Source organism: Adiantum capillus-veneris, chromosome 13 (assembly GCF_014529385.1).
Source record: "Adiantum capillus-veneris isolate H3 chromosome 13, ASM1452938v2, whole genome shotgun sequence".
Taxonomy (NCBI): Eukaryota; Viridiplantae; Streptophyta; class Polypodiopsida; order Polypodiales; family Pteridaceae; genus Adiantum; species Adiantum capillus-veneris.
In genome coordinates, this window is record NC_140943.1 from 107,835,790 (window position 1) to 107,848,838 (window position 13,049).

The 13,049-nt window shown below is 43.5% G+C and overlaps 1 protein-coding gene across 2 annotated transcripts in view; it reads right to left on the reverse strand.

Moving 5' to 3' along the window:
- Positions 1–203: 203 nt before the first annotated feature.
- LOC147444606 (putative chlorophyll(ide) b reductase NYC1, chloroplastic) overlaps positions 204–13,049 on the reverse strand; it is a 30,459-nt gene continuing 17,613 nt past the window's right edge. For both annotated transcript variants that reach the window (XM_086527156.1, XM_086527155.1), the window contains exons 3-4: positions 2,063–2,338; positions 204–1,228 (exon numbers count right to left, since the gene is read on the reverse strand). In XM_086527156.1, the coding sequence (XP_086383282.1) occupies positions 900–1,228; positions 2,063–2,338 (605 nt within the window). In that variant the 3' untranslated portion in view covers positions 204–899. The remainder of the gene's footprint in view (positions 1,229–2,062; positions 2,339–13,049) is intronic.

Here is a 13,049-nt window from a genome sequence, read left to right on the forward strand (position 1 = left end):
AATAGAATAATTTGAGCACCATGTTTGTCAAAGATTGATTTGTAGTCTAGTGCAATATCAACCTCCCGTCATTGCATGTAGGTTTGGGCAGACATAACTTCACACACTCTCTCTCTTCCAATGATGCCCATTATATGTAGCCCATTTGTAGAGCCACTAGCAAACCATATGTAGTAGTGTTTTGCAAACTTGTCACTTTTGGCTCTTTCCAATATAATTTGTCTTCATGGTGAGTATAGAGTGCATGACCCATCCTCCAAACGGAGAGGAGAAACAATGAAAGAGGGACACGTGGTGAACGGTGAGCTCCAAACCATTTTTGGTGGCTCACCATCGTTTAGTATATGGAAAGATTGTGACACATGCTGTTGAATTGTTACTAGCAAAAGCAAGTTACACCGAACCATACGATCTCAAATAGAACTTAAATCCCCCCCGCCCCCAAAAAAGAGGGGATTTCATGTGTAGGCATTGGGGCTACATAAGAAATAAATTTCAAGTGTTTTTACCAATGCCCAATGCGTTTTTACCACCAGGGCCTTTGCAGCCGGAATCAAAAGACCTTTCGCAAGGGATTTACTCATTGCCAACTATGAACAATGCACCATTTGCTTGCAGCTTTCTTTGAAGAGGCTCTTTCATCAATTTTCCCAATGGTGTAGCAGGTATCATAATGCTTCACCTTGTTTTGTAATGTGAAGATCTCTAATTTGAATGATTAACATCATGCTCCTTTCACACCCAATGGTCAGTGCAGAGCTACACCAATGGGGGTTGAGCCGACACACCCACCAAAGGTCTCGGACTCCAGACCTTGAGAGAGCAGCCCAAACCACACCAGGCTTGCTTGGAATTGCAAGAATCCAAAATCAGCAGCACCAGCAGAGCTTTTAGAGAAGCTAAAACAACATTCTGACACCATTATCTTGATACTGACATCCATCTTCTTTTACACGGTCTCCTTTATCATCAAAGAAGCGTCCACCCTGCAGTATTTGAGGAAAGCCAACCAGCACTTTGGTGAGAGCTATAATGGGAGACAGATACTCTATGCTTTTCCCTGACCCTTGCACATCAAGAATGCGAGGAACTAAAGCAGCCGCCACAGTTTCCGGCTCCTCTGCCAGAACATTGAAAAAACGCCTTGCGACTGGCGTAGAGTCTTTCAGCAGCAAATCTGTGAGCACCATTCCTGGAGAAAGATTGTGCACACCAATACTAGTAATTCCTACAGCAAAAACCGAACTGTCAGCATGTCTGCATTTGCATTGAAAACAGACTATTACTGGTAATATAGCACGTGTACATGCCAGAGAAGGTCAATGCAGACTCAACTGAGTAGATGTAGAAAACACAATGCACCTAAAATAAGCCTAAATCAAGACAATTTTGGCTAAACAATTGTTTCTTCCAATAATCTTTCAATATCCATGCACAAACACCGAAGTGCTGTAAAGAGCCCATTTCCCTAAATCTCCTGCATTTATGTTTAATTGCCTGCATGGCAATAGCATGCAATCTAATACGGGGTCTAGATGGCTGCTAGTGTACTTGCAAGGGAAATATTCACGGGCAATCAGCTGCTGCATGCATTCAAACACGTAATGAATCATGCAATGAACACGTAACGAGTCGGATCCAAGATAAGCCCGTATTTACATATCATTGCGATTGCAAGTCACGGACGACTCGCAATAGTCATCCACAAGACCATGCAACCTTCAAGTCCATCATGCACAGTAATGACTACATACACCCCCGCTAGCCTGCACCCATCAGGACAAACTTTCAGCTCCATCATGCACAATATTGACTGCACCCATCAGGACAAATTTTCAAACTATTTCCTGGCAACTTCAAAGTCAGCTGATTTCTCATCTTAGCATAAGAATTGCAACACACGACGCAGACCACCACGGAAAAGCCTTGTAGCTTCCGACCTCTGCCTAGAGCTAAGGCTTAGCTTCTTCTCATTGCAATGCTTCCCTAGGTCTTAGATCATGCTTTACCAACAATAAACAACTTAACAACATTCCATACTCGTTAAGTGCGTAGTACATACCTGCATTCTTCAGCTCTTCATTTAATGATTCAGTGAGTTGAGTCAGTGCAATTTTGGTTGCTTTATGTGTACAGGCAGATTTAGTGAATTTGGCTCCCCAACGCGAAAAGCCCATATTGAAAATGTGATATACAGGAAAGCTACTAGGAGGCTGTTGCGTCATGATCCTCATAGCTTCTCGGCAGCACAATATTGAACCTATCACATTTGTATTCGATACCCTAACAATTTCTTCTGGCTCAATATCTGTCAAGATTTTCTTGGAGGTGACCTCCCCTGAAACCTCAAACAAGAGCAGCATGAAGCCATTAGGAAAGCTCTCTCTCTCTCTCTCTCTCTCTCTCTCTCTCTCTCTCTCTCTCTCTCTCCACATACACACACACACACGTACGTAATGTGTAATCATAATGATTATGAACAAGAAATGTACATGGTGAAACGACCAATCAAAGAACTGTGTACAAAGGCCAAAAGACCAATTTTGGATATGAACATGAAAAGCCCATAGCCATTGGCGACTCCTTCGAACCCCCTAAATCAAGTGATGATTCCTTTTCTCTAGGAGGTTGTGCCTTGCCCTTGCTCTATAACTCCCTCTTTTGGCTTATCTAGATCCACTTGATTGGCTTCTCTCTTCTTTTTGCAATTCTTCTAGCCCGTCTCATATGCCAATAGCTAGGTTTACCCTGCTTTCTATCACTAGCGCTAGCATTCTCTTCTTGCTTCTTTTGTTTTGCTTGGGCTCTCATTACCACATGCACAATTACCTTGGGCTCATATTCTGTTTGTCTTCAACTGCTTCAACAATAGGTGCTTTCTCCTCTCGTCGAGGCTTTTCTGGACACTTAGAACCACGTGTTATTGAACAAACATTGCAGTATCTCTTGAGTGGTGGTAATTCAAGCCTCTCAAGAGAGGTCTGCATACCTTTATCGATTATAAACTTCCAATGTCTTAAGATCTGTGGTACATTGATCTTTTTGACCTACAGTAAAAGTGGTTTGCTTTGAAGTTGAAATGCAAACTCTAGGCTCCAGCTGAACCGCATTGCTCAAAGCATTGGTTGGAGTTGCATCTTCCAAGAGCTATAAGGACACTCTTGAATATCATGGTATGTCCAAATGTTTTCAACCCGACACCATTTGAGTGGGTTTTTGTGGTCCATAACTTGTGCTAGCTATACATACATACATACATAATATATATATATATACCTTCGTAAGGTCAAACTAGTCTGAACTTACGAATTATAAGAAGAAATAAAACCTCAGAAAAATACAAAGCAAGGGACACAAGAAAACAGGAAAAGGAAAAACTGAATCACTTTATTTGTTAGTAAGCAAAACTAGATGAAACAAACCAATAATCACTTAAAAGTGATTTTAGGAAATGCATAAGCAAATTGGGTTAAAGAAGCTTACTGGACTAAAACTTGAAACAAGTACTTAACCTTAAACTAACAAGGATCAGACAACTCAAAGACTTAATCCTAGAAATCACACTCCACACAACAACTTCTAAAGAAACAATTCTTAAATCCTAATGTAAGCTAAAAACTAGAAGTATAAAAGTTGACAATGCGGAAGCATAGAAACCAAGGAGAGAATGCACGAGAGAGAGAGAGAGAGAGAGAGAGAGAGAGAGAGAGAGAGAGAGAGAGACTACTAAACCAACCAACCTTGGCAATGAATTGATGATAATACAATGGGGGCTAGCCTGTAGGTGTGCTTATATAGCCACCTCAGTAAATTGCCCTACCCAGACTTTGACAAATAAGTAAAATAACTACCTAAAGTCAAAATAAATAATGGGATCACATTGGGCTATTCACTTGAGATGCTCCAAACTTTGACACCCTCTTTGCAGCTCATGGTGGACATATATGGTGAGACCAAGTCGATGAAGAAGCTATCATGGACACCCGAGCAACAGCTATTGTGCTGGATACAACTCGGATTTGCTAGCACCAATGTGTCACCTAAGAATAGTGTCATCTTCAGCACTAGATGCCTTTTAGAAAGTTGAACCGTAGACCACACTACATCCAAGAATCCCCATTCTTGAACTGTGAACACATCACGTCCAAATACTCCAAGATAATGAACTTTAAACACATCCTATCCATAATCTAGCCAACAACAGTGGATTGGTGCACTCATCCATAGTGTTTTAGATACGTCTGATTGGTTCCTTGCCAGATGCATGTGCCTTGAACTTCATCCCACAGGTTCAAACACCGAAAACTTAAAACTCCAACACAAGGGTCCAAATTATTTATAGGGAGCATTGCTTGCCACTCACAAGCATCTCTCTAGCTGAAGCTAGGAAGCGGGAGGCAGTATAGAAAATTCAAGCGGATTAGCAGAGAACGAGTGCGGACCACCTCGGCCTTCGCAGTATCAACTCATGGAGATGCAACGTCAACAGCAGGTTGATGAGTGCGCAAGGCAGATGCTCCAGTTTGCCAAGGACCCACAGTATGCCAAATTTTTGACCCGGCACCCGATGGATGAAGCGCATACTCATTGGCAGAAAGCCATTGCGTCACCAATAAAACCGGCAATCAACAAACCTCCTGTCCCACAAATGTTTACTGAAGACGAACTCGCAGACAATGTCGGAAAACGAGTCAACCAACTGTTTGGGTCAAAGGAGAAGCAATTGAAGAAACGTAACAAGGGAATTGACTTTCCTTGTTACTTAGGCCTAAAATCCTCTTTTGAAAAAGCAAGAAAATAGAAGAAGCGTGTATGCTTCAACGCATTGTCTAGTTCCTCATCTTCTTCTGACAGCTTGAACAACTCATCCTTTTTTGGCTCGAGTGATGAGGACAGAAAGGGCAAGAAACGATGAACGGACTATACGTTTTTTAAAAAAAGGAAGCACTTTTACAGAGCTAATCAGTATGATTTTCTCGACGAAAAGGGTAAAATGTAAGGTGCAGCGGAAGTGAATGTTGAACTTTGCTCAAGATGAGTGCTCCGAAGTGTGCTCAAGGTTCCTTTTACTTATGGAAGGGAGAGCCTTCCGTTCCTTAATGAGAGAGTGCAAATGATCACAAACAAAGTGGAAACATTGTGAATGAAGGTGCTGAGACTAAGATTTAGAGAGAGAAGAATACGACACCAGAATGTTGTCAAACCCTCCTCCGAAGGCCCCACTCTCTATGGCGAGAGCGGTCTACTATTGATTGCACAAATCTCTACAATGCTTTGGACTTGCCGACGATGTCAACGACGATGAGGACGGCGACGAGACAGGCTGAAATCTGAAAACGCTGAGGGCTGAAATCTGCAAATCTTATCTGCTGAATTCTGACTATGTCGATGACGACGATGCAACGACGACGCGCTGAAAATACAGAAGCTGAAATCTGCATTTTCCGGGCTGAAACTACAAACGCTCATTGATCTGACCGTGCGGCGAGGATTTGCTGCGGGGAAGGTGAGATCTGCGAGGTTCAGGACTTGTTCTACAGTGTCTTGATTATGAAAACTGAAAACGCTGGTCTAACTGCTGATTCTGTCGCAGTAGATCTGCAAAATGCCAAGGCTGATCTGCAAATCAAAAACGCAAGGGCTGAATGTTGTCCTGATGCAAAAACGCTAGGTGTCCAGTTGTGGTCTGCTAACGCTGGGTAGATCTGCAAGTTGCAAAAAGCTGGATGATCTGCAGCTGTTGAAAAACGCTAGCTGATTCTTGTTGATGGCTGAAAACGCTAGGTTGACATGCCCCGGGGGGGGGGGGGGGGCCTTGCTGAGAAGGTGCCTGTTGGATGTCTTGTCCTTGCTGCCTCTTTTGATAGAAAGTGCTAGTGCTAGCTTTTCTTATATAATTGCTTTGCTAAATTACCCTACCCAGTTCCCAACAAAAGTCACTTAAAAATAATAAGTGAAAATTGGCTAAAATAGGGAAAATAGATCTATGCACTGTTAAGATGCTCCTGATGAGTTCTGACTGTAATCTGACGGTCATGCTGTGTGCAACCAGAGGATATGCATCTACTCTAAGTGTCTGGACATGCACGGTCTGCGAACAGACTCAGAAAAGTGCCAGATCACTTCCTAATCTAACTGAACTGAACCCATGTCATGAAGTAGCTTGTCCACGTACACATAGGGTTAGAAGTGCACGTGACACAAAAAGGCCAAGGAATTCAAAGAGGATGGACAAGCAATAAAGTTTGAAACCTTTTCAAGGTTTCGAGATATTCCTAATGCTTTAGCCTTCATCCAGCAGTTTGATATAGCATTTTCTAGAGGCCGCTATACAGGGCACTCAAAGATTAGACGAGTAGCATTCTTTTTAAAAGGCAATGCTCGGACATGGTGGTCCACTCTTTTGTTCTAAAAAGAAGCACCGACAGAGTGGCTGAAATTCAAGAAACTTTTTATTTCTTCATGGCTCACTCAAGAGTACAAACAAGATGTGAGAACCAATTGGAATCACCTTCGGATGATCAGGATTCAAGGGTGACACTTTGGATGATTACTATGAAAGATTTTGGGAAACTTTCCTTCCAACCTTTTCTTTCAAGAAGATCATTTTTAAGGAGCAGATTGAGAGGTTTTGTTGTGGACTCCCCAAAGAAATTCGAGACTACTACCTTGAGAGGAAGTAAGAGTCCATTCAACAATTGATGGGACATGCTAAGTGGGGATTCGCTATGCATTTGGGTAGCTTGACTTACCCACCAGATGAGCCTTCGACAAGTCAAAATAGAAACAGACAATAGAAAGATACACCATCTCGACTCATTGAAGACCAGAAAGATGAATATTTCAAAGCAGGAAAGTGTTTTGAATGTGGAGAACAAGGACATATCGCTGCACGCTGCCCCAAGGCACAAGAATAAGGATGACTGATAGAATGGAAATACAGCAGGACGAGGAGATACTCATTCCAGAACACATTTTAGATAGAACATTATGCATGAATTAGCATTATTTTGCTATATAAATTTATGAAATAAGACTTTTTGGAAGAAGATTTTGGATGAAATCAATATTGTATGGAAAAACCTGTTATTTGTGAGCATATAACACGATTATGAATGAGATAATGATGATGGTTTTGAAGCAGTGATAGCTCCCGGATGAGCCTGAATCAAAAAAAAAAAAAGGGAGCGAGAAGATACTCATTCACGAACATACATCGGCTTTCCAAGACAGGAAAGAGAAAGGTAAAGTGAACGGTGGTTCTTAGTTAAGAACCATCCAGCATTAAATGCAAATTGGATGGCGGAGCAGGACCTAGCAAATACTCCTCAGATTTGGAACTTTACCTCGACGCTTTTGGTCTAGTTGTGGCTATTCCAAGAGTTCCCACACATCAGCACGTTGAATCTGGTGTAGGCAGGACTGCACAAGTTACTCTGCTCCTTTGTCACAGATTACTTGGATGGAATAAAGTCACTGATTTCCCTTTGGGTTTCACCGATACTGATGTGCTAACAGTATTTTGTTGAATAACTTTATGAGAGAAGTACTTCAACATGGGATCCCTAGAAATGATTACTCACACACGGCAGTGCTTGAGTGGAATGATTGACCAAATGACTACAGCATTTCGATCTCAGCATCCATGGATGTGATCGCGATATGGGATTAGTTAATCGGCAACACTGAGGTTTGGTGCGGATCTAGATGCGATTGCTAAATACGTCGCTAGGAATCACGGTCCTAGATTCTATGTGATGTGAATGTGAATGTGAATGTGATCTGAATGTGACCGATGTGATGTGACTGTTGTCTTTGTACACTATTGGATGTGTGTGGTCTAGTGCGTCAGTACTTGAGAGTCAGTGTCTATTGAATTGGCTTATGGCCTCTGTCTGTTTTGCAGGTGTAATCGAGGGCGATTACAATTCTTTCAAGAGGGGGGTATGTCACAAATTAATGACGTGGTAGTACTGCCCGGACACACGTGTTGTACGACAGCTTGTTGACATGGCAAAACAATACTGACATCCCTAGATTTGCGTTGACTGTTGATGTGGCAGAACAATATGGATTTCCGAGATTTACGTTGACAATGCTGACGTGGCAGCCTATACGGATTTTTGCAAATTGCGCTAATGCCTTTTTCTACCAGTTTTTCGGATCAGTTGCTCTTGTACCTATTCGCTTTTAAGCTTATTGCTTTTGGACCAATTGCTTTCGAGTTTGAAAGCTTTTGGGGCTCTGCTTTTGACATCCCTTGTAAGAATAAACTGGCCCAAAGGGCCTCACTTTTCAAAGCATCTGGACGCAGAGTCTAAGAGCAGAGGACCCTTTGGGAGTTGTACTTTGCTCAAGCATTAATATAAAAGAAATACCGAAAGGGACGCCAGTCTTTGGGGCCAATCTCATGATTTTAAGTTTTGAAGTATTTTGAGTGATTCTCTCGTGTGTCAAGACAGATTCTAGACTTGGGGTGCCCAAGTTTATTACACCACCACACCAGCAGTCTCTTTGTTGTAACTCGTCCTTCCCTACGTCACTATCACTACTTTGAACTTTTCTCATTATGCTTGCCTTTGCCTTTGCCTTGGTCCTTTGTAGAGCCTCTATCTTTGCCTTTGGATATGCAATCTTTTGCCGAATGACCACGCTTCCCACAGTTGTAACAATGGCTATTGGTCTTCTCTCTGGAATCCGAAGCAACAAGTGCTTCAACACCTTTGACAAAAATCTGAATTTTGCCTTGAGTTATTAACACGACTTCCCCCTCGATGAGAAAAGAGTTGAAAGCATCAAATTCCAGCTTTTCCTTCGTGATTTGTAGGCGAAGTGTCCTAGACACCATTTCATATGCCTCAGGCAACTTCGAGAGTACCAAAGCAGCTAATTGAGTACTAGTCAGTGCACTTTTCATAGCCGATAATTGATCATGAATGACCTTAGCCTTCATGAGAAAAGATTGCATGGAACTTCCGGTTGAAAACTTGATGGCAAATAACTGTCCGAGAAGGGTGACTGCTTGCATCTTGGAATCTCGATCAAAAATTCCAACGAGCTTGAACCACATATCATTGATAGTCTTCAAAGTCTGTATGACTGGAGAAATTTCCTTTAAAAAAGATTTCGCAATGGCCAACATTGCCTTCGCATTACTCGCATTCCAATCGACACACGATTTTTGATACTCCTCATCTTGAAGGCGGGTGTACCTGTTGTTGGGATTCCTTCTAGGACGGGGCTCCGAGCCGTCGAATATGTCCCATAAGCCTTTCCGCATAAACCAAAGTCACAACTCAATTTGTTGTTGGCGCTCGAGCAAGCGGGGGCCATGTTAAAGTTATTTGATTTGGAAATGATGGGTTCCTTCTCGCACTTCAAGGGGTGGCCGCAAAAAAAAACAAGCTTTTCACTAAATATTGCAGAGAAGGGGGGGGGGGGGGGGGGGGGGGGGGGTTTGAATCCGGCCCGTAGAGCGGTAGGCGTTGACTTTCACCCGAAATTCTTTACTTTAAACACATACACAAAGCACCTTGCAAAGGAAACCTGCGACGGGAATTAACACTTGAACACACACAGCTCGGAAGCTAGAATGCTCCGAGCAAACGCCGACAACCTGTAGGCCCCAAAATTGGCGCCCCTTTCGATATTTCTTTATTCTTTGAGAGGGTAAATTACAAAGTAGAGTCCTGGGAATCCTTGACTTGTATACCTCTAGATACGACATGATTTGGCCAAATTTCGGCAGCATAACAATCCCAAAACTTGCGTGAAACCAATTCCCTTGCTAGAACTCACTTCCACTGGCACAAACCCTCTGATTCCTGCCCAAAAACAGTAAATTCAGCACGCTGTATTTACTGGTTTTAGCCCTGTTTTCAGCCCCAAACAGTCCCCTAACCGTCCTCTGCCAGTGGGGCACTATTCCCAAGTGTCTTGGCGTCCGTATGGCTGAAAAACAGTCAAATTACAGCGCATTCACAGCGTTGATTTTGCACCTGTATGGTGAGGTTATGACCCTCACCGGTGCCTGGTTTGGAGTAGCAGTCAACTACCCCTGTTCCTGCTCAAGGAAGCTCTTGCCTCAGCACAAAAGCATGAACCCACACAACTGTACATCAGTCAAATGAAGAGCCCTCTTGTGGGGCATCACATAACTGCACGTAGGGGGGAGAGAGAGCAGTGTGTAGTGTGCAGGGCATCACTCCTAGCACCACACTGTACATGAGAGGGAAAGAAAGCACTCCATAGCTCTTAACCTGTGAGACAGGTTCTCAATGAAGCATCCCCCAAGCATAAATCGAGCGCCCCCTCTTCTGCCCGTAACCTGTAATGCATCTGTGAACAAATAGATGCAAAAAGGGAAAAATTTCCATGGCTGCCAAAACCTGCATATCGCTGAAAACGCAGCAAAACAGCCCTGTAAACACGCATCTGATGCCTTCCAATGTTGCAAATGAGCTCCTTGGACCTAGGCAAAGTCATGGGAAGCTCAAAAATGGAGAGAAATGGCTGAAAATCGCAGTTATCAGCCTCCAAAACTACTCCAAAAAGTCAGTTACGGATTCTGTTCTCCCAGACTTGGTAAATTGACCAAAAAGTGCCACTTGGCACTCATACATGCAATTTCCCCGCATTGGGCTTCCTCCTTAAAAATCTCTCAACTGGTGCATCAGTTGACTTTGCAACAAAGTAATAAAATGTTCCATTGGTCATACCGAAGGTAATGGCGCAAACACATTTCACGACCCAAATAGCAGTTCCCTAATTTTTAGGAAATGCTTACGTCGGGCTCTCGCTGGTCTTCTGACCATCTATCCTCATTGGGACCGCATCCAAAAGTGCAATATGGCCAAACTGTCGGATACTTTCTGTTGGTGATCCCACCTTGACTTTATGCCTTTATTGAGTTCACTTCCTATCCACCAACTTGCTAAGTGCGATGGGGGGACCTACATGATCTTGCTCCCAACCTAGACATCCTCTTACTTTACGAATTCCAGTGCCGACCAACTTTCCGTCTGCGGGCGAAACTACCGTTCACATTGGCCATACAATGTCTGACCATTTGCAACTTCAAAAAGAGGGTCTCAAAAATTAAACAAAAATCATTGGAAAGAAACCAACAACTAAGGTTAGCAGTTGCCACGTCCTCGTGACATACCCCCCTCTTGAAATCGCAAACGTCCTCGATTGCATACCATAAATACATACCACTGATGATCTTGTGTTGTTAGCACTCTTTTATCATCGCATGTATCCGCAAGAATGGTCGTAACACATAGATACAAATGACTTAATGAGGCCTTCATACTTTTGTCATTTCCATCTATTACACTGAATTCATATGTACATTTGATGTGCTAGCTCTATCATTACCCCTCCTTTGCAAACATTGGGTTGGGGCATACGTAGGCTGTAACCCAAAGGCCTCAAGGTAAAGCTGCAATACATTTGGTGACTCTGACAGTTCATGCTCTTTCATCCACTTTGCATCCACAGGAGGATAGTTCTTGAACTTCACCACATAGCATCTTGCAACCTGTCCCTTAACTTTTTACATGTGCAAAAGGCTCTTGCCTCTGCAAACGAGCATAATTCCACAACACTGACGTACCACCCACGACCAAGTAGGTTCAAATTTCAAGATAATTTACCGATGCGTCAAAGAATCCAAGCAATCGCCTCAAAGAATCAGCAAGCAGCGTGTCACCTGGCAGACCCACATCACTCTCGCAGGAGATCTAGTGGCTAATCTACCACCGTGAGACCTCTCCCTATCCCATCTTGGTTCATACTTGCAAGCCCTAAAAACGCAACAAAAAATCAGCCCTAATTTGACCACTTTTAAGTAGGACGTACATGCGCAATTTCTTGTGAAGCGGAACCCTCTTCCATAATGCCCTTCCCTTTGTCGGCCATAGTGTAATCCCGCGTTCCTGTACTGTATCTTTACCCAAAACAACCGAGGCTCACTCCTTGAGGAAAAAGTCATTGATATCCCAGCAATGGAACCTTGAAACCGGCCCGTGGTGGGGCGGTAGGCGTTGGCTCTCACCCGAAATTCTTTACTTTAAACACACACACAAAGCACCTTGCAAAGGAAACCTGCGACGGGAATTAACACTTGAACACACACAGCTCGGAAGCTAGAATGCTCCGAGCAAACGCCGACAACCTGTAGGCCCCAAAATTGGCGCCCCTTTCGATATTTCTTTATTCTTTGAGAGGGTAAATTACAAAGTAGAGTCCTGGGAATCCTTGACTTGTATCCCTCTAGATACGACATGATTTGGCCAAATTTCGGCAGCATAACAACCCCAAAACTTACGTGAAACCAATTCCCTTGCTGGAACTCACTTCCACTGGCACAAACCCTCTGATTCCTGCCCAAAAACAGTAAATTCAGCACGCTGTATTTACTGGTTTTAGCCCTGTTTTCAGCCCCAAACAGTCCCCTAACTGTCCTCTGACAGTGGGGCACTATTCCCAAGTGTCTTGGCGTCCGTATGGCTGAAAAACAGTCAAATTACAGCGCATTCACAGCGCTGATTTTGCACCTGTATGGTGAGGTTATGACCCTCACCGGTGCCTGCTTTGGAGTAGCAGTCAACTACCCCTGTTCCTGCTCAAGGAGGCTCTTGCCTCAGCACAAAAGCATGAACCCACACAACTGTACATCAGTCAAATGAAGAGCCCTCTTGTGGGGCATCACATAACTGCACGTAGGGGGGAGAGAGAGCAGTGTGTAGTGTGCAGGGCATCACTCCTAGCACCACACTGTACATGAGAGGGAAAGAAAGCACTCCATAGCTCTTAACCTGTGAGACAGGTTCTCAATGAAGCATACCCCAAGCATAAATCGAGCGCCCCCTCTTCTGCCCGTAACCTGTAATGCATCTGTGAACAAATAGATGCAAAAAGGGAAAGATTTCCATGGCTGCCAAAACCTGCATATCGCTGAAAACGCAGCAAAACAGCCCTGTAAGCACGCATCTGATGCCTTCCAATGGTGCAAATGAGCTCCTTGGACCTAGGCAAAGTCATAG